Below are 20,208 nucleotides of genomic sequence, written 5' to 3' on the forward strand. Positions count from 1 at the left end.
CACACGTTGCAAACCTACTATATATATGTGTGTATACCTATACGCTCCGCTGCTGCTGCTGCAGCTCTCGTGCCAGTTATCGCTCAATCTTACTCCGGGACTGGTTCCGAGTCTCTGAACCGATATTAGCCGGTGATATACCTTCGACTTATACGGGCGGCGGCGGCGGCAGCGGTGCACATATACAGACACACGCGCAGACACATATACACTTACACAGATACGGATAATAATACCTTTGTGTGTAACGCCACGCGTTGAAATGAAAATTTTTAAGCTCGTTCTGCCACGCTCGCGTACGTGTAACGTATTAACCCTTACACCGCGTGCAGCGCACCACCAACGCCGCCACGTCGAGCTATTTTTAATCAACAATTCCGTAATTCGTGTAAACACATCACACACAGAAGCAGCGTCAGAAAGAGAATTTTCGGCGCCATGTATATACCCTTGCTCCGTTCTGCTCTGCGCCACGTATAACATAGGATATTGCTGTGTGTAGAGGATATTGTGTTACCCTTCTCTGCGGGTGTGCATGTGCCTGCTGCTGCTGCAAGCTCGCCACCCGCCAAAAGCAGCATCGATTGTTATTGTATTATTATTAACGAAGCCCCGCTCTTGCACACGCGGGCTGCTCTCTGCCGCTGCTAAAGCTCTCGAATTCCCGTAATTTTATTTTAACACGCTTGAATTTATAATATTCCGACTTAATTTTCGGCAGCCAGAGAAAGAGGTCGATCGGCGCGTTAATACACGTACGTACGTACATACATATACACGCGTCATATGTACATATAATATATATTATTTTCGGGCGGTCAGTATAATATAATAATAAACGAGGCAGGCAGGCAGCGAGTAAGCGCGCAGAGGCCCGTGTAAATCAGGCAGCGAGCGAGAGAGCCCGTCAACGCGCGGCCAATGCACTGTGTGCGCACTGTATACTACACGCGGCCCCGAGCTCTGAAAATTTATAGATCGTCGGCGGCGGCGAAATTCAACAATCATTATTTTGTTCCTTTACGGTTCGAAATTAATCGCGTTTATTATTGAGCGCGCACAAAAGCCGGGCGCGCGTATACACACAATACTTAATCGTGTACCTACGTGTGTAGTACACGCGGAGAGAAGAAAATAAAAATGAATAAAATAAAAGGCGAAGAGATCCCCCCTCCCATGCATCACCTCGCGCGCATTATCGCTTACGTTTTCGCCGCGATGTCTTTCCGATCCAATTAGGCGCGAAACATACAGGCTGGGCTCACGCGATGCGCGGCTCGCCGCCGCCGTCTTTTTGCCCGGCCACACACACACTCGAGAGACGCGCAAACAGCCATAAAACACGAAACGCATCCGTTCATCAAACGATAAAAAAGAAAAAGAAAATCCCGCGCCATTGACAGCTTACCACCTCTGTTAAGTATCTATACGAGTGAGAAAAAAAAGAAGGCCGCGACAGAGAAAAGATATCAGCAGCCTAGCGAATGACCGCCGCTCGTGTGTAATAATTATTATACTCGCTGTACACGAGGATTATGATTGCCCAACGTCACGCATGGCGAGCGCAGCGCGCACTTTTGCCGCAGAAGTTGTGTGGTATATACCTATAGGTGCCGGCCGCTCGCGCGTGCGGCATTTAAAAGGAAGAACTGCACTCTCTCCGAGTTGAACAAATATTTATGAGGCACTTGAATAAATAACGCCGGTCGGCCGGCCGCGGCACGACGGATCGCGTATAGTGGGCTTAAATAGCCTACCTCCCCCGCGTTCGTACATAGGTATATACGATGATATACGAAGATCGATAATTATAATTTTCGTTGTATAAATCAAGTGCCTCGTTTCGCGCCGTACATATACACACACCTACGCGCGTATGTGTATATGTACAAGACTCGTGCTAACTTGGGTAGGTAAGCAAGAAAAAAAAAGAAAAAAAAAATTAAAAACACATTAACTCGAGAGAGTAACCGCCGAGTGCGCATTACGTTTATATATATAAATATATGTACACGTGCACGGAGAGAAGTCAACGTCGTAAAAAAAAAATTTTTTTACACCGATATAAATTCAAAATTCAAGAAGCGTGTAGCAGCACGGAGTCTCGTCTCTCGCGGGAAATTTTAATTCAATGTCGTTATATAACCCGCGCGCACCACACAGACGAAAAGAGCGAAAGAGAGAGAGAGAGAGAGACGAGTAAGCGCAAGCGTCACGCTGCTGGTTAGCATTTATGACAGATTTGTTCTTCTCTCTCTTTCTCTCTCTCCCTTCTTCATGCTCGCCTATGCTGCACTGCCACTACCATTGCTGCTGCCGCCGCCGCCGCCTCGAAAACTCTTATACGGCCATTCACAGAAGTGAGCATGCTGTGCTGTGCTGCCGGTGGTGCGCGCAAAGTGTGGAAAAAAGCTTAACATCAACGTCGTTCTTTTAATTACAGTTATTATATTATGCACTTTCTACCGACGACGACGACGACGACGAGGACGACGACGTGCCCTCGTAATTTTCACTATCGGGCGAGCACGCGACAGTCCAAAGAGAGGAACGAGAAAGAAGGGAGAGAGAGGCAATACATTTTTTTTCCGAGTTATAATCGCGAATACGCTCGAGCTTTTACTGTTTTTTCGTTTTTTTTTTTCGTACGGAAAAATGTTTGACACGCGACGTCAAATATTATATGAAATTAGCCCCGCGCGCGCCGACGCGAAATTTCGTGGTATTACCAGCACGTTTAACGCCATTAAATCGCGAGAGAGCGCAGCGCAGTGTGCAGGGGCTCGGAAGAAAAAAAAACTTACGCGTTCCCCAGCACGAGAGAGAGAGAGAGAGAGATAGAGATACATATACAGAGAAAGGAACAAAAAAAAAGGAAGAAAGGAGTAGAGTACAAGGAGGAAAAGAAATCCGGAAAGAGATGACGACGCTCGTTTATAACCCTTTTAACGCGCTTCGTCGCATTTTATTACCCTACATGTCCTCTTACTACTGCTGCTACTGCTGCTGCTGCGCCGTGTATATAACGCGAGTGTGCTCACTTTTACCCTCTACGCGACTGTAGACTGTGCCGCCCGTACGCTGGGAGGGCTTGCGCGAGGAGGAGGAGGAGGAAGAGCTTTTGTCTTTCTTACGGCTGGAACGTTGCGCATAGAAGCCAGCCAGCCACCCACACAACCCCGGTTATATGTGTTTTTAACGAAATTTGTCAGGATATTTTTGAGGCAAGAAAACGGAGGCGAATTGATAAGACGGCACGGCGCTCGCTAGCTAGGCTATAAAAGCTCGCATCACTCCTCCTTCTTTCTTCGTGAAGTAGCGATATACCTGTGTATCTATACGTACGTTTTATACAAGTAAAATAACACAGTGCGCAGAGCAGCATCGGTAAGGATATTAAAAAGCAATAATCGCCTCTTCTTTCACGCTACCGGTTGGAATGGGGTTGGTGAGCCTTTTATAAATTTGTACATCGCAAGCGAGCGAGTGCAAATAAAGGCATCGCGTACCCCCGTCGTAAATCCCGGTATCAAATAACTCCTGCTGCTACTGCAGGTCGTGTCGTGGCGCTAGGACGCGCGAAAAGATGCTCGGCGACAAAAGAGCTTTCACCACTGCGCCGTGGCACACTAAGTCTTTTTACCGAGAGAAATAAAAAGCGAGAAAAAAAAGTAAAGAAGGCAAATCGAATAAGCTCGCGAGTCAAGAGAGAGAGAGAGAGAAAGAGAAGCCATTGATACTGTCGCAGCCAGTTATCGTCCCACGCTGTGTATTATTATTATTATTCACGGTATACTGCATTTATAATTTTATGCAACGACTGACTGCGCGTCGACTCTTACTACTAGCTAGCTGCACACAGCCCGTATAATAGCACAAAAACACATTTTTCATCTCTTCCCACCCCGCCGAAAAAAATTGTATCGATATTATATTCCTTGAGCTTTTATCATCGTGCTCGCGCCTGCCTACACACAACAACGCAGCGGAGACGATTATTCATTTTTATTTTTCACGCGCATGCAGCGCAGTGTATAAGAGAGACATACAGAGAGAACAATATAACAGCAGCTATGCTCATCTCTCTCTCTCTCACTCTACGAAAAGGGAAATTATTATTCTTGTCGGGATTGCTGCTCTCTCGCGTGTGTGTTGCTGCGTATACGTATAGTAGAGGCTGTTTCCTGTGCCGCGAGTATAGAGCATAACACGCTTTCCGTGAGTGGATAGCCAATTCAAAAATGCGCTCTCTATTTCAATTTTTTATCATAAATTGCTTTTTTCTATATTGTTATAGAGCGGCGCGCGTAGAGGCGCTCCGAGCGAGAGCCTTTCTTTGTCGACGACGAAAGAGAGAGAGAGAAATAGGGATTATATGATGCTTTTATATTTTCGTTGTAGTATGCGGAAAGAGCTTGGGCGAAAAAAGAGAGAGAGAGACGAGCTTTTTGTGTGTATATGCGAGAGAAGCACTCTACACACCGACGCGTTAAAGAGTCGAGTTTAATAATTGCTTCGGCTAAAGAGAGAAAGAGAGAGAGAGAGAGATTGGACAGTAAGGCCTCTACTCGCGCTTCGCTCGGGGCATGTAACGCACTAATAAATACGATGTGACGAAGTGGCCGTTTGAATGCGCGCGCGAGCGAAAAAATTTAATTTTGTCCAGTTATAACGCCGCGTTCCTCTCGTTTCTCTCGCAACTTTGTGTACGTTTAATCCGCTCTAGAATATTTTCGAAAAATTAATTCATATATACGTGCGCGCAAAAACACAGGGCGCAATCTAATCTCATTGACATTCTCGTCGAATAGAGATATCGCTATGTATGGTCTTGGAACTTTGTTCTCTTCTTTTTTTTTCCCTGAACTTAACGTAGCAAAAGTCAGCGGTGGCGGCTCTTTCCTTGTTTGTCGAGGGAGAAGCAAAGAGAGCAAAAAAGTAAGGAGGGAAAAAACATACAATTGCTGTTTTTTCTCGAACTTTCGAAAAGCTCGTACATACACAAGTTCCCTTTTCTTTTTCTTCTTCGCGTACACATAAGTGCGCGTATACTCGTACGTGGCAGTAGTAGTAGTAGTAGCAGTAGTTAGCAGACGTCAAATCATCGTCTATATACAGCACTTGAGCTTTCGACCGTTGTCCGTCCGTCTCACCCTCGTTTCAATTAAAGCGCGTATATATACCCAATACATCGGCTGCGTATAAAAATAAGACATCCTACCTACGGTCCCTGCGGTATTCTTATTATTTTTCTCTCCCCTCGATCTATGCCGCCCAATAACAATCAGGCTACAATTAATTAATATTACATCCACACCTGCTGTGTGCGCGCAAGAGAGAGATTCGACACTTGGCTGCCTCCGCACGTACTTATATATAATAATAATGATAATAATGATAATGATAATAATAATAATGATAATAATATGCGCGAGTGCTGCGCGCTGCTGCGTGTGAGTGCACGTGAATCCTAATATAAACCAAGCACATGAAAATTAATTAGTACATACATATACAGGGTACGCTGCCTGCCTGTGTTCAGAGAGAAAGAGAGAGAGAGAGCTTGCAATGCTACAGAAGTCGAGAGAGAGAGAAAGCTTATGACTGCCTCTCGCCTAGAAAGAGAGACATTTAGCCACAAAGTTAATGAGCTCTCCCTCTTTCTACCTCTCTGCTGTATACATATACACATTGTTCCAGGCAGCCAATTTCCGTTTCCGCTGAGATATGATTTCCGTTGGTACTCACAGATACAAACGGGCGCGCGCGGGTGCGTCGGTGCGAATTGCACACCGCGCTATAATACGTCGGCTGCAGCGGCAGCGGCATAGCATCGCCTCGACGATCGTCGGCGTCGTCGTCGTCGTCGTCGTCGCAACTCGCGTGCACGTGTGTGTGTGCGTGTGTACTATATATTGTGCGTCAAAGGTGCACCTTCCAATTAATCGGGGCATCCGTGCAGAAGTCGCAGCAGCAGCTGCAAGCTGCAAGCTCGTACGCGCACGCACGTATACACACATATACAGCTCGACAATATGCGCTATAAGCATCGGGGTCTTTGTAGCCATGCGAATTGCGCGCAGTACAGAAAGTGAAAAGATACACACACGCAGCAGCAGCAGCAGCAGCACCAGCAGACACAAACGCGTTTGCGTGCATTAACTCTTACACACTACTGTGTATAGTACACTACAGAGCTTGCAGAGAGAGGGAGAGACAGTCGGTCGGTGTGATTACGCGGCCCAGAGATTACCGAGTTAAAAGTTTCAAGAGTCGCGCGCGCCGCTTTCACAGAGGCAGAATTGTCGGGGGCAATATACTGGGTCGGTGCCCGCGCATGTGTAAAACGCGCGCCGCGTCGCGCGCCGTGTATTATTGCAATTTGACAATCAAGGACTCGAGTTGCCGCGGCCGTTACATGCGTTCGTCCGTATGTACTACGTCGTCAACAAGCCCCAACTTTATCCGCATATATGGCGCTCGTTCTGTATGTGTGTGTGGTGTGTATACACTCGGCCGCGCAAATCGTCCACTTGACGCTGCCGTATGAATGCGTGTCTGTGTGTGGTCAGCGTATATACTATACACGGACCCGACAAACGTAGTACTCAAAGCAATCAGAGCTTTTACGTATATGTATCCTATGAATGTGTGTACGCGTGTGCGAGAACACAGAGAGCGACGGGTCGGGCTCTTGAACAACTCGTCGTGCTTGATTAGCCGTGTGGACGCTGCTGTTGCTGCTGCTTCTGCGACCGACCGAATTTATTATAAGCTACATCGTGTGTACTGAAATTTTGGGCTTTCTCCGGCACATCTCTTTGTCGAGCGTACTGCGCGCTCGAGAGAGATGCTAACGTACGACGCGCTTCTCGCGCGATTTGACATTCAAAGTGGTCGCCGCGACGCTAACGACGCGACAGGAAGCTGATCCGGTGGATCATCTCTTTCGTCTACTTCCTTAATTTTTTTTTTTTTTTTACTTCGTCAGACGAATTCCTTGGTCTTGTGTACGTACAATAAATAGATGTATATTCAAACGAGACCAAAAGGACCTCTAGCTTTGATATATATTTAGGAGGGATGTACTCTAGGAAATTAAAGCTCTCGCGAAATAGGTTTCGAGTAATAATAATCGTAGCCTTTTTCTTGTCCGCGCACACACACATACGTACACTTCGCGAGCGTAAAAGCCAGAGGGGGTACTTGCTGCGTTCTCGCGCTCGCGCGCTAGAATTCATTAAATGTTCGCCGAGGGTTCGAGGTAGCTGCACCGCCGCTGCCAGATACGACACGGGTAGAATGATAGCAAGAAAAGTCATCAAAGGTATTATAATTACATTATTAATTTCACTTTTAATGATGAAGTTAACTTTATACTTGTCGCTCGCGCCGCGCCCCGAGATTGTAACGAAATTTAATAAACGGGGAATACTCTCTTTCCCGTTGCGCTGCCGCTACTACTGCAAGCTCTCTAGCTTTGTCTTTCTCTCTGTCTTTCTGTGACCATCACTCGCTGATTCACCATAATGTAATTAGTTAATCTTTTAAAATTGAATCCCGCGAGCACTTCCCCCAAAAAGGAAATAAATCTTTTAAACGTGTATATAGCGCGAGCGCAGTGCGATAGAGAGAGAGAATATCTTTGAAAAAAAAAAAAAAAAGAAAAGAGCGAGAGCTGGGACTGATTTATCGCGCGCGGCAGCCATCCAATTAACACTGACGGCGGCGTATAGGCAGCACCGATTGCGTTAAGCACAAGGGACGAGATGCACCACTGCTGCTGCTCATACCCATATTTTAATTCAAATTTAATCGAAAGTAAGAGCTTTGTCATTTGCGCGCGGCGCGCACTCGAGGCCTTTGTGCTTTCGCGACGCCGACATTTCGCAGTCCAAGAAGAGAGCAAAAAAGAAAGAAAAAAAAGAGCTCTAGAGAGAAAGAGCATAGCGCGCGCGTGGATAACAAACAAACAGAGCACGAGACAAAGAGAAGAGAGAGAAAAAAAGGCGGAGAACGCTATCTTTCTTTAAGTCGAGAGGAGGTGAGGAAAAACGTTTTATGAATGAAGACGACGCTGCCGCTGTTGCTGCCTGCTGCCTGCCTGGCGCTTGCGTTACAATCGTTCTCGAGAGACATCGCGCGCGATGAGTTGACTCTCGTCGTCGCGCTTCGCAGCTTATTTCGGACGTTATTAATAAACAGCACCCCGTAGCCGCGAAATAACAGAGCTATCTCCTTGTTTTCTCGTTAATCCATAATAACAATAACAATAATAGTAATATCGTGTAATATGCTGGAAAATCATTGCTGCCCGGCGGCAGAGTATATAGTTCATAATTCATTTTTCATCGTAGCGCGGGAAGGGTAATTAATCGAGGCGAGCGCGTTTCGGCCCTTATATAGTCCATAAATTCATTGGCCGACATACTTCCTCTCGTACTCCACTCATTCTCTCCCTTTTCCTTTTCGATTATTGGCGGCGGTTGGGCATATCGAGTACCATACCGACGCGTGCGTGTGTGCTGTGTATTATTATATACACACATCCTCCTGACCGATCCGCTACGAGGCGCAGATTTACGATGTCATCGCGAGCGTTTTCACCCCTCGCGCGCGTGTGTGTGTGTGTGTGCTGTTTGAGCTTCGATTTTTTTCTCTCTGCCCCGCAGTCGAGCATCACTTTTGCGAGATGGGGGGCTCTTCTTTTTTTTCCATCTCTTTCTCTTTTCCAGTTGTTATGTAAGTTTCAAAGGAGAGAGAGAGAAAGAATGGGTAAAACTGGGCTTGACTCGTGAAATCTCGATTTGAAAAAGTTCAATTGGAAAATATGCTCGCTCTCCCGCTCGCTTGCCTGCCTATACCTGCCTTGCGTTCTAGCATACATACATCATATATATAACGTACGTATGGGGTGAAAAAGGGCCGCGGCGCAAAGACTCTCTCTCTCTCTCTGTGCTTTGCAAATCCAGTTTCGTGATTCGTTTAAATCTTCCAGATCCATATTTGTAGATGTACAAAAAAAAAAAGCAGGCAAGGCCTCGATTAAAAATCGTTCTCCGAATTCTATTATTTTCCCTGTATTCGCGCGGGAAAAAAATAAAAAAACTTTGAAATTGCATCGAACTTGTTTCTGCGAGGCAAACAAAAAAAAAAAAAGAAGAATTCACAGGCGTTTCCATGCGAGCACGCACTTCTGTATTTTTTCTCGCTTTGCTTTCCTCGCCCCTGCTGCACAGACGACGCTATTCCACAAAGGTTCTCGAGAACGTCTTAACCCTCGCCACACGTAGTGTGCGTCTGTACACGTTTGTGCGTGTGTGTGTGGGGGTGGGTGGATGAGTGCACGCGTTGTGATACACGAGAGATGGTGTATACAGGGAAGCAAACGACGACGTGTGCGGCGCCCTTCTATACATACATATTCCCAGCAGAATCCATACAATAGTATTGCCACGGTGCACCTCTACATATATATTTATGTATATAATAATACGACGCATGAGAAGCTGTTATGTACGTGCGTATGTGAGTGTGTGTGAGAGAGCCAGGGTGTATTATTATCCTATATAAGCTAGAGCCCGTTCCTCCCGCGCGCCTTCGTGAGTTATTGCCCCTCTGCAGACATGCCTCTGCGTGCGCGTGTACACGTTGTGTACGTGTGTTTGTGTGCGTTGTGTGGAGCTACTTTCGCCTACCTGTATACGCCGTCGACGCCTCCTCTCCCCTCAGGCATAATTCAACACTCCGTGCACAAGACGCTAGTGATTCTTTCTTGCCACTGCTGCTGCTGCCGCTTCTTTTTCTTCTATTTCGCAGGCATTAGATAAATAAACTAGCGAGCTCGCGATAATCGTAGCAATATTAACTCCTGAGTGACAGACTCTTTGCCGAGAGTCCGCTCGCGAGCGTAGCTGAGAGTACGACAGGCTTAGGCGATTGTAGAAATCAAGTATAAAAAAAATTTTATCTGTGGAAATGTATGTATTTTGACTGTTTAGTGAAATTTTGATTGTTATATTCATTAGAAATTTGGTAACGAGATGTATCAATATTTTTTCTACAACTTGACTACTTCGAGTTAAATTATAAATAAAAATTCAATGCTAATATGGACAAGTAAGATTCGTTACCCGAAGTTGTACGAATGATTAAACATACACAGTTTAAAAATACCTTAAATTTGAAGCAGATTCAAGGTAAAATGAAAAACTTGAATTTAAATAACCCATATTGATTTTCATTTAAGGTACTTTTACGTTTGAATCAACATTGATTTCTTTTTTAACCTAAACTGTTCAAAAATTAAGAAAAATGATTTAACTATTTACTGATATTTGAATTTTTTGACCGAAAAATGATGTTTCAATACTGATTTAGTTTTTGCGTTAATTTTACTAGAAATGTATGATAATTCAATCATAATGAACGCCAGCTTTCACCACTAGATGGCGAGTAACTTTATCTGTAAATCTGCAAGTGACACAGTGGAAATTATTGTATATATTGTAAAAGCATCATTTTGCAATCGAAATTCACGCAGAAAATATCACTAATGTTTTTTGTAATAAACCATGAAAAATTCTCAATTAGCATTTCAAAAAACTTTTATAAACGTGCGTGATATTATGAATTTCCCGCAATTTGTCTAGAGCAACATTTCAATGTTTACATCGCCGACTCTACATGCCGACAGTGTTATGAAACGTTCTCGCGAAAATTTGACTACTTACATCGTGTCAGTTGATCTTGACACAGCCGGGCCAAATTATACGCAGCAGTTAATTTATAACTTGGTTTTAATAGAAGTACACAGGGCAAGTGTTTAAAAAGAAAAGTAACGATAAATATGAAGATCAAGAGTGTAAAGAAATGCTCTAAAAGAGCATGTAAAAATAAAGAAGAAAATAGTAAGATAATGGTATTACCTAAAGGTCGGTCGATTGAGGATTTAAATGTATATTGCATTATGGATATATTCCGTTACTTAGAACCAAGTGATCTCATACATGCAGCGGAAGGTTAGTGAATACGTTATGAAATTTACCGTTCTATTTTTACTATCTTGTCATTTATTATTGAAAGTTGTGGTATTCTGTACAAACAGAAATTTTTGTATTTTGATTTTTGTGTCTGACACTTCTTAGTTAGCCGCTTATATGAATATTGCTCAATACGACTAAAATAAATAAATATAGCACATATCACATTGAGATCGTCTGGAATCGAGAATCGGAATCGACTCCTTGTAGAGTAACCGAAAAATTAACCGATTTTTCATACATCGAATCGATTCTTGGGAATTGAATTGAGTCGGACATCTTTAAAACACATCGCGAAATACGAGCTAATCGACTCGCTTAAAAATGAATTATTTAAAAAAAAAATCAGTGTGATAGCTAGTCCAGTAATACAAGCACATCCACACATTCTGTTTTTATGAATTTGACAATGCGTATATGAGATGAATTATGCGATAATAATTATAATACTCATATTTTTCAGTTTGGCCCGGATTGAAAGAATTTTCTTGTATGTTCATGAAAAAAGTTACAGCGACGCAATTCGTTCAATTTATATTAGAACAAAAAACCGTGGATGATATAAAAAAAATATTTCCCTATTTGAAGTATTTGCCTCATATTATCTTAAGCCAAGGCTGTCATCAGCCCTCCATATCCACACAAGATTTTGAAAAATTATGTCATGAAATTTTCGAATTACTAAGTAAATCGAAAATTGATTGTTTAAAAAGTTTGGATTGGGATTTTCAAATTCCGCAAGAGTTGGTTCAAAACTGTTTTAAAGCTATTATTCATAATTTAGAGGTAATTGATATTACGGATTTTAATCGTATCACAATATCTTCAAATGATATTAGGAGTTGGCTACAAAATGCTAATAACTTGAAAGAATTTAATTGGGAGATCAATTCTGAAGAACAGCAAAACTTTTTATTGCCAACTTTAGAATGTTTACCAAAAACATTGAGGATTATAAGGATATGTATTTTAGGAAACGTTTCTCGTCCGATATCTGCTGAATTATTGTTCGAAGTAAGTTTCTTAAAACTCAATGATCATGTTAATTTAACAAGCATCCTCAAATTTTCTTCATTTTGTTTAGCATTTGAATCAAATGTCCGATCTCGATAATTTGGTATTGAGCAAGTTGGATTTTAAGTTGACAAATGAAAGGTCGTTTCATACCACTGCAAGAACAATGTGTTTTGTTTTAAGCCGTGGTACCAATTATAGCTGCCTCCCAGTGAATCCAAATTTGAAAAAGTTAACACTCGAGAGTGGCATCTTGACTGACAAGAATTTAGATTTTATATTGGAAAATTATTCTTCACTGGAGAAATTAATATTAAGTTACCTCGATACAACGGAAGCTGTAATCGGTCATTTCTCTCAACTCGAACGATTGAAAATACTGAAATTCGAATACATGAACGATTGGATAGGGAGTACATTGAAGTTTTTCACCAATTTAGAAGAGCTTGATATAACATATTGTCGGAATTTTAGAAAAGAATTTTTATACGATTGGCTCCCCCGTGCAAAAAACCTGAGGCTTCTCAGAGTAAAACAGCACGATGAATGCGAGTGGGACGAATTGATAAGAAATGTGAAAGATAGTTCTCGCGTCAGAAATCAACAAGTAACTATTGAAGTAGGAACAGAAAAAAAAATAACAATAACTATAATATAATATATATAATATAGTTATGTACAATATATGTACAGTTATCTATAATCATATGTACTATATTATAATGTATGTAATACATACTACATGTAACTTTTGTTCATTAGAAAAATATTTTTCTATATATTTCTGTATTTAAAAAACATCGATCTCAAAGAAAATAAATCATACATGGTATGATATCAGTCAACGTTCAAATTAATGATTTAAATTTTTTTTACAAATATCATACTTTCCACTATCAATGCTCATCGTTTTTTTCTTACTTTCTCGTAAAACATACAACAGAACATATCTCTGGAATTATAAAGTTCAATTGGTCTATACAATCACTCGAACTCGTATGTATTTTTAATGCAATATACATAAACGAATACGCTGGACATTTGGATTTATTTGAATTTCGGTTACGTTCTACAGATTTACAAGACAGAGAGAGAATAGGGGAAAAACAAAAAGAGGAAAGTGGGATAAGCCGAGGAATTTGTATGTGGTTTTGTCACCATCGGGGAATACCGATACGTTTCCTCTCTCTCTCTCTCTCTCTCTCTCTTTCTTTCTTCCTGCCACCTCGAGTTAATTAATGTTCGACGTCGTTACGCATTCGCGGTTAAACTTCGCCGTTTCTGCTCTGCTGCATTTGTATAAAAAAAAAAAAATTATTTTACCGCCTTAAAAAAAAAGGAACGAATAAATAAATCCACGGCTTTTTACAAACGTACACGCGAAAGAGCTGCTGCCGCCACCGCCGCAACTACACACAAGATCGCGCGTGGCAAAAACAGGGTCTTCTACGCGTCGTCATCGTCGTCGTCGTCGTCGTCTTTTATATCTTAAACTCTCCGCCGCACACTGCACTCGGCCACTTCACACGAAGAAAACGAGGACGAGTGGCGAGTTTTAATTTTACAGAAAAAAAGAGAGAAGAGACGCGGCTGCTGCTGCCGCTTCCCCTTCAGCCCTTCTCTCCCTTAGTAGTAGTACTACCCAACCCCCGCGCACACGGGGTGTATAACGCGCGGCTCGTCGTCGTAGTGCCGGGGGTAATTACCGAGGCAAAAGAGGAGGGCAATTTCACGGCTAACATGCATATATTTAAAAACGAGAGAAAGGGTATATATAGAGAGAGAAAAAGGAAGAAGAGGAGGTAGGGGGTCGGATTTGTTGCTCGCAGCGCAGTAGCAGCAGTAGCGCCACTTGTTCCTTTAGCCCAGCAGCGAGGTTGCTTTCATGCACCGCTGCCGGGTGCTCTCTCTCGTGCAAGAGAAGGGCTTTTGAACGATGTTTTTCGGGCGTTGTTTATCGCTCTAGAAGATCTCTCCCTGGCCGTGTGGCGCGCGCGCGGGGTCAGATGCCGCCGCTGCCGCGACGTTATATATATACGCTGCAAGCTGCATGCACACGAGCTTTTTAGGGATGCTAATGCTCGACTTGGCTACTACTACTACTACTACTATACATGGAGGCGCTTGACGACGACAGCCGTATACACAGCAGCACGCGTACATTATATAGCAGACACAAAGTTTAGCCGCCGCCACTGCTGCTGCTGCTGCTGTTGCTTTTTCAAGGATTTTAGCATGCGCCAGGTCAAGCTCTAATGTAAACCGTAATTTTTTCCTCTTTTTTTTCCCCCTTACACCCCTCCCTCTTTTTACATCTCTCGAAGTACCTGAAAAAACACAGCTCGATCGCGTGTGCCGCCTGCTGCCTGCATAGCGTCGCAAGCTCGCTCGCCTATATATATCTATACACAAACACCAGCAGCAGCGTTACACCAGCGCGGCATAGTAATGTTTTTAGTTCGAATTACCCCGGCGGCGGCGGAGGTTTTTAAACTGCCGCGCGAAGCGATCATATATTTCTTTCTTTTATTTATATCCGAACGGTATACGCTCGCGAGAGAACCTTTTATACATACACGTTTATATAGATAGATATATAATGGGAGAAACTGCGCGACGTTTTATCTTCGACGGGGTATATAGTACTTTGAACTTTTAGTGCGCTGATTGGAAATTAATGACGCGACGAGTACGTGCGAGAGACGCTGTGCAGTGCCTGTATGTATATATAGCAGCGGTAGTAGTTCTTCGATCTTATATCACTGCGACACACACACAGACACATTCGGAGAGAAGTAGAGTATATAGGGGTAATTTCTTCGGGGTGTATACGATCCGCATCCGCGCGCGAGCAGCATAAGAAAAAAAAAAGAAGGAAAAATTCGATCTCGCGGCGAGCGCGATATAATACGATAAATAAAAATTTTTTTTTCTGTAACCTCGCACGAATGTTGTATATATGCATCTTATAAAATCATATTCGCTCGCTCGCGCTGTTTCTCTCCTTTCGCGCCGTGTTATATATAAATGGAGAGAGACTCTTACACACTCGTGCGCACACATCTTCAAGTTTACCTTTTACGATTCGTTTATCGCGTACGACGACGACGACTTGGCTTTTTACGTTCTCTCTCTCTCTCTCTCGCGAGTAGCGCCGCAGCAGAGAGTGTAATCTTTACGATCTCTCTCTCTCTCACTCGCGTACACACGTGCGCGCGGGTGGGCGAGCGAGCACGAAATTGCCGCCGCCGCCGCCGACTTTGCATTTTTTATTACGGTTCGCCTCTGTGCGTAGTACCACTACCGCTGCAGATTTATCTTCCCTTTTTCAAAGCCGGGAGAGAGAGAGAGGAACGAGTACGAAGTGCAGTAGGAAAAAAAAAAATATCAATAAATATGTGCAGTTATTTTCTTCATTTTTTTTTTCTGTTTGCTTCGCACGCGCGTACACGACTTATTTACGCGCCTTATATATCACGCGTGTGTGTGTGTGCGTGTATATGCAATGTAAGAAGCAGAAGCCCGGCGCCGTGTGTCGTCGTCGTCGTCGTCGTCGTCGTCGTCGTCGGTATACGTATTTACTGCATTAATTACTGTATGTAGAACACGTATATGGCGCTGTTCGAGATTAGAAACTTGTAGTACGCAAGGTGCACTACCACTACTACCACTGCTGCTGCTACGTACGAAGGCGACTGCAAGGGAGGACCCGTGTTATCTAATCTTGAATATTAACTTCCGCTCTCCGAGGCGATGTGCTTGCGAGTGAGAAACATACCGTTCTCTTATTATATATATATATATATATATATGGCGATGCTCGTTTGCATATACATACATAACGTTGCGCGCGCGCGACATAAGGAAGTGTGTCGTTCGCGGGCTTTTTTTTCTCTGTGTGCATGTGTATACGAATGGCTTATTTGTCATTTCGAGCGTACGCCACGACGGTTCAATTCATTAATTTCCTTTTCGCTGTTCATTTATTTAATTTTTTTTGCGGTCGGACGAATTGCCGCGCGAAAATTATCGAAAGCTCGGAGCGAATCGAGCGCGCGCATGGCAACCAGCTGTTACGGACGCGGTAAATTTTTTCGCCTTCTCTCTCTCTCTCTCTATCGCTCCTCTACACGCGCCGAGATGATCTGTCGAGCTTATCATATTTTCCATCCCCGGCACGTATTTGATCAGACGTGATCCCGAAGTTTTAACCGGTGCGCGAGCGAGAGCGAGCTTGCAAGGCCAAAATAAATAAAAAATAGAAGAGAGAGAGAGAGAGCAGAAAAAAAAGAAAGAGGAAAAGAAAGAAAAGATTACAGGAATCAAGCACGATCTATTATTTGCCGTTATCAAACGAAGTAAAAGGAAGGAGAAGAAAAAAAGAAAAGTAAAAGAAAAGCAAAAAGAAAAAAGAGAGGAATTGTATATTAATAAATTGAGGTACAAAAAAGTTGCATCGGTATCTATTCAGGGAGCTTGCGCGAGAGGAGTTAGATGTTATTACGGACTCGTCTAGGAGGACGACTTTTCTCTCTCTACCCCCATAAGAGACCCCCCAACTCGGCAATTTACACCGATCAGCGAAACTCCCGAAGTATTATGTGTCTCACCTCTCTCTCTCTCTTACTCTCTTTCTCTCGCGCCACGAGCAGCACCGCTGCAAGATAACGGTGTGAGATGGTGCTGCTGCGCTTGTCCCAGCGGACCCGTCAACGCGCGCCAAAAGTGCGAGCTGTGCACCCACGGGCCCCCGCGAAGTAAGAGAAAGAGCTTTCGTGGGGGGAAGAAAATAAAAAATCTCGGGGCTCCGTATATACGTGTGCGCGGGGATTCGGTTCTTTTGAAAGAAGCGAAAATCGATGCGCTACTTGGCAACTGTATGTAAGATACGTTGGTATGTATACATACTACGTACCTGAGCGATCGTAACGAGCTGTTATATACGTTGTACATTACGGCTGCGGCCATAAAGAGCTTTCGAGTGTGTGTGTGTGTGTGTGCGGTGCGCAGATATCTCTCTTCGCAGCAGAAGCGGCAGTGGTGCATGGACAATGGGTAAAGTTGTCCAAGAGAGAGAACGATTTGATGACTCGCTGAGCTTCTCTCTCTCTCTCTCTCTCATAGGGCAACTTTACAGCGAGAGAGAGAGAGAGAGACAGAGAAATGGCGCAAATTCAGCAGTATAATGTTGTTAGCCGAGTGTTTACAGATGCTACTGGCGTTGTCTCTCTGTACTGCTGTTAGTGCTGCTGCTTCTGCTGCTGTGAGTTGTATCTATCTATATAGGCATCCATAATATACATGCATAAGCTGCACTGTCAAAACTTGGACCTCGTCGCTCTGTGAAATCCATTAATATTGCGGTTGGTCGAGGAAAGAGAGAGAGAGAGAGAGAGCGAGAAGGGAGAGCGATTATTAGATTATCGTCAGATACAGAGGAAGAGAGAGAGAGCGAGAGACGAAGATAATGCGATTGAAATAGTTGACCGGTAGCCTATATATAGTCGAAGCAGCAGCCACAGTAGTCCAGTGTTAAGCAGTGGTACAGTAGCTACACACAGCTCAGTCCATTGCCTCGCTGCGATGGGCCAATGAATTTACAGGCATTTAAATTACCGCATCAGCAGCAGCAGCCCATCGAGAGAGCGAAAAAGCTCCATGCGCAAGATTGAGATATTTATCGGCGAGAGACGCATAAAGTAGCTACCTGCTTACTTACTTCTCTCTCTTTCTCTCTGTCGCGAAAGAAGAAAAGCCGGGGGAAAAATAAAAAGTTTCTCGTTGTTTGAGGAACCCCCGCATCGTCGTCGTCGTCGTCGTGAGTATAAATCCAAATGTGCGCGTTAACATCGGTTGACAGGAACCTCCGTATACAATGTATATTTGCTACTTGGATGGCTGAAGCTTAGGAGAGACTGAAAAGTGCCTGGAGAGAAAGAGAGAGAGAAAAGGAAAAATAAAGAAAGCGCGAGGATGCGCCGCTGTGCTGCTGACCGTAGGTTAAAACTCCCCTGGGTCAATCGTATATACCAACACACCATCTTTTGCTTGTTCCTTTTTTTTTCCTTCTCTCGCTCTCTTCCTCTTCCTCCTTCTTCTTATTTCTACAGCAGCAGTAGCTAAACCTTCGACAGACTCTATATGTGTATTTATGTATGTTGGCTACGTGGCAAAAGTTACGCCATTACGTGATCGAGCCGCCTTTCGAAGCTCGTAGATACGTATATAGATCCGAAAGACAGCAACCGTAGAAAAGAATCTTATCCCCCGCCTCCCACGCCCCGGTGTGTGTTCCCTCGGCCACTAATTCTTAACTTTCGCCGTTTTCTATATACACCGTCGTACCGGTCTATTACTCTCCTTGCAGCCGTGAGGCTTATAGTATTGATACAAACTATACGTTAATACACGCGAGATATTATCCATTAAGCTTTTTTTTTATATTTTATTCGTTAAAATAATTTCGATCGTACGGTGAAAAATTTAAAAATCAAAGTCTCCCTTCCTCTCTCTCGTTTTTATTTTCCAACGCGTCAAGTATTACGACGGGACATATACGGGCGGCGGCAGTAAGCGAAGGCCGCCGCCGCCGTGTCGTGTCAATGCTAATCCCTCGAACTGGACGTGCGAGTAAGCCGACTCATGCGCTCGGAGCTTTTTTTTTGAAGTTCGGACTCGAAAAAATAATAAAAAAATATAAAAAATAAGAAAATATAAAAGTCACGAGTTAAAGCGCGAGTCGTCGTATATGGTACGAAATTGCGGGCTAAAATGCATGTCTACGTCCACGTATATATATACGTACAGGCTGGTTTATAACGCGCCTCGCTGGGACGAGCATGATGTTATGGGATGAATAAGCGACACGCGCGAAAGAAAATAAGACTACTCTCTCTGCGTAGAGAAAGAGAGAGAGAGAGAGAGACACGAGAGGAATACAGGAGAGGAAGAGAGAAGAAGAACTAGAACTAAAAGTTGGAAGGAAAACGTATAGCCCGAGCTAAAGTCACCCCGTAATTGCTGTTTAAATTTCGACTGCTCTCTCTCTCTCTCTCTCTCTCTCTCTCTCACGAAAGTTTATATTCCCAAGCTCGCGTCTAGCTACTATACGTGTACTATACGTGTACTTGCGAGCTTGCAAGCTCGCGCGGGCGCGAGAGCCTTTTACATTTTTTGAAAGTTCTCTCTCCCTCACCCTCTATACGTCGTAAGGCAGTAGTGGCGCAGGTGCTTCGAGTTGCCCATGAATAAGGAAATTAAAAATCACGAGAACCGTTTTCTCCTTCTTACGATTCATTTTCCCGTAATACGTATATGCACGATATCGGATCCGCGTCGATAATCACATCGATCGAATTGTATTACGTATAACATATATAAATAGCGGCCCGCAGACAAAACGGCGTACACTCTGCTACACGGCAATCTCAATCGTTTCCTATTTAAGCTGCTGCCGCCGCTGCGGCGCAATCCCAATAGCTTCCTTTGCGCGCACAGGCACTCACACGTACGCACAGTGTGTATTTCTAGTTCTACCTATACCACATATAGCTCCCGTACGAGTATATACACATATAGCTAGTGGAGGGTTGGGCAAAGTCTCGGAATGCTTCTGCAGTTTCTCTCTCGCTCTCTCTCTCTCTCTCTCTCTCTCTCTCTCCGAGATTATCGGCTGCGGATGGAAACTATTTCCGAATTCTCACCCGCGTGGTATCGGCGCGAGAGAGAGAGAGAGAGGAAGAGGAAGAGAGAACCGAGCCTCCTCTCTCTCTCTCTCTCCGAACCCATCGTTGATCTACCGCTATATATAAACGTATATATACCGTAGATAGATGGATATATATAGGTTGGTATAAATGCGGAGGTATAGGAGGAGAGAGAGCTTTTCTTTGTCTCCGGACCGAGTTGCTGCTGCTGCCTGCTTTTCTCTCCCTTAAACTAAAACGAGTTCCTACATCAGCAGCAGCAGCAGCGGTAGCATGTCTTTATGCCTAGCTAGGTGCACAATGAACTTTCTCTCTCTCTCTCTCTCGCTATATATACCATATACATACCCTGGCACCGTCGTCGCAGCTAACGCCAACGCCAACGACGACGACGACGCTCCTTCGTCTTCTTCGTTCTTATTCTCGCTGCTGCTGCTGCTGCTCTT

The 20,208-nt window shown here is 43.9% G+C and overlaps 2 protein-coding genes across 3 annotated transcripts in view; both read left to right on the forward strand.

Annotated features, from left to right (window-relative positions):
* The window catches only part of LOC106653490 (beta-1-syntrophin), a 304,966-nt gene that overhangs the window by 39,886 nt on the left and 244,872 nt on the right, over positions 1–20,208 (forward strand). The window lies entirely within an intron of this gene.
* Positions 10,699–12,909, forward strand: LOC106653491. The gene is made up of 3 exons (XM_014372945.2): positions 10,699–11,021; positions 11,506–12,056; positions 12,127–12,909. Exons 1-3 carry the CDS (start codon positions 10,850–10,852, stop codon positions 12,712–12,714), a joined length of 1,311 nt encoding a protein of 436 aa, XP_014228431.1. The 5' UTR covers positions 10,699–10,849; the 3' UTR covers positions 12,715–12,909.

This window comes from Trichogramma pretiosum, unplaced genomic scaffold (assembly GCF_000599845.2).
Source record: "Trichogramma pretiosum strain Unisexual culture from Peru unplaced genomic scaffold, Tpre_2.0 scaffold35, whole genome shotgun sequence".
Lineage (NCBI taxonomy): Eukaryota > Metazoa > Arthropoda > Insecta > Hymenoptera > Trichogrammatidae > Trichogramma > Trichogramma pretiosum.

Bases quoted from the DNA above. Each gene is read 5' to 3' on its own strand.
- LOC106653491 (XM_014372945.2), top strand. From the start codon at position 10,850: ATGAAGATCAAGAGTGTAAAGAAATGCTCTAAAAGAGCATGTAAAAAT. The intron at 11,022-11,505 runs GTTAGTGAATAC...CATATTTTTCAG, and splicing joins TCTCATACATGCAGCGGAAG to TTTGGCCCGGATTGAAAGAA. The intron at 12,057-12,126 runs GTAAGTTTCTTA...CATTTTGTTTAG, and splicing joins CTGCTGAATTATTGTTCGAA to CATTTGAATCAAATGTCCGA.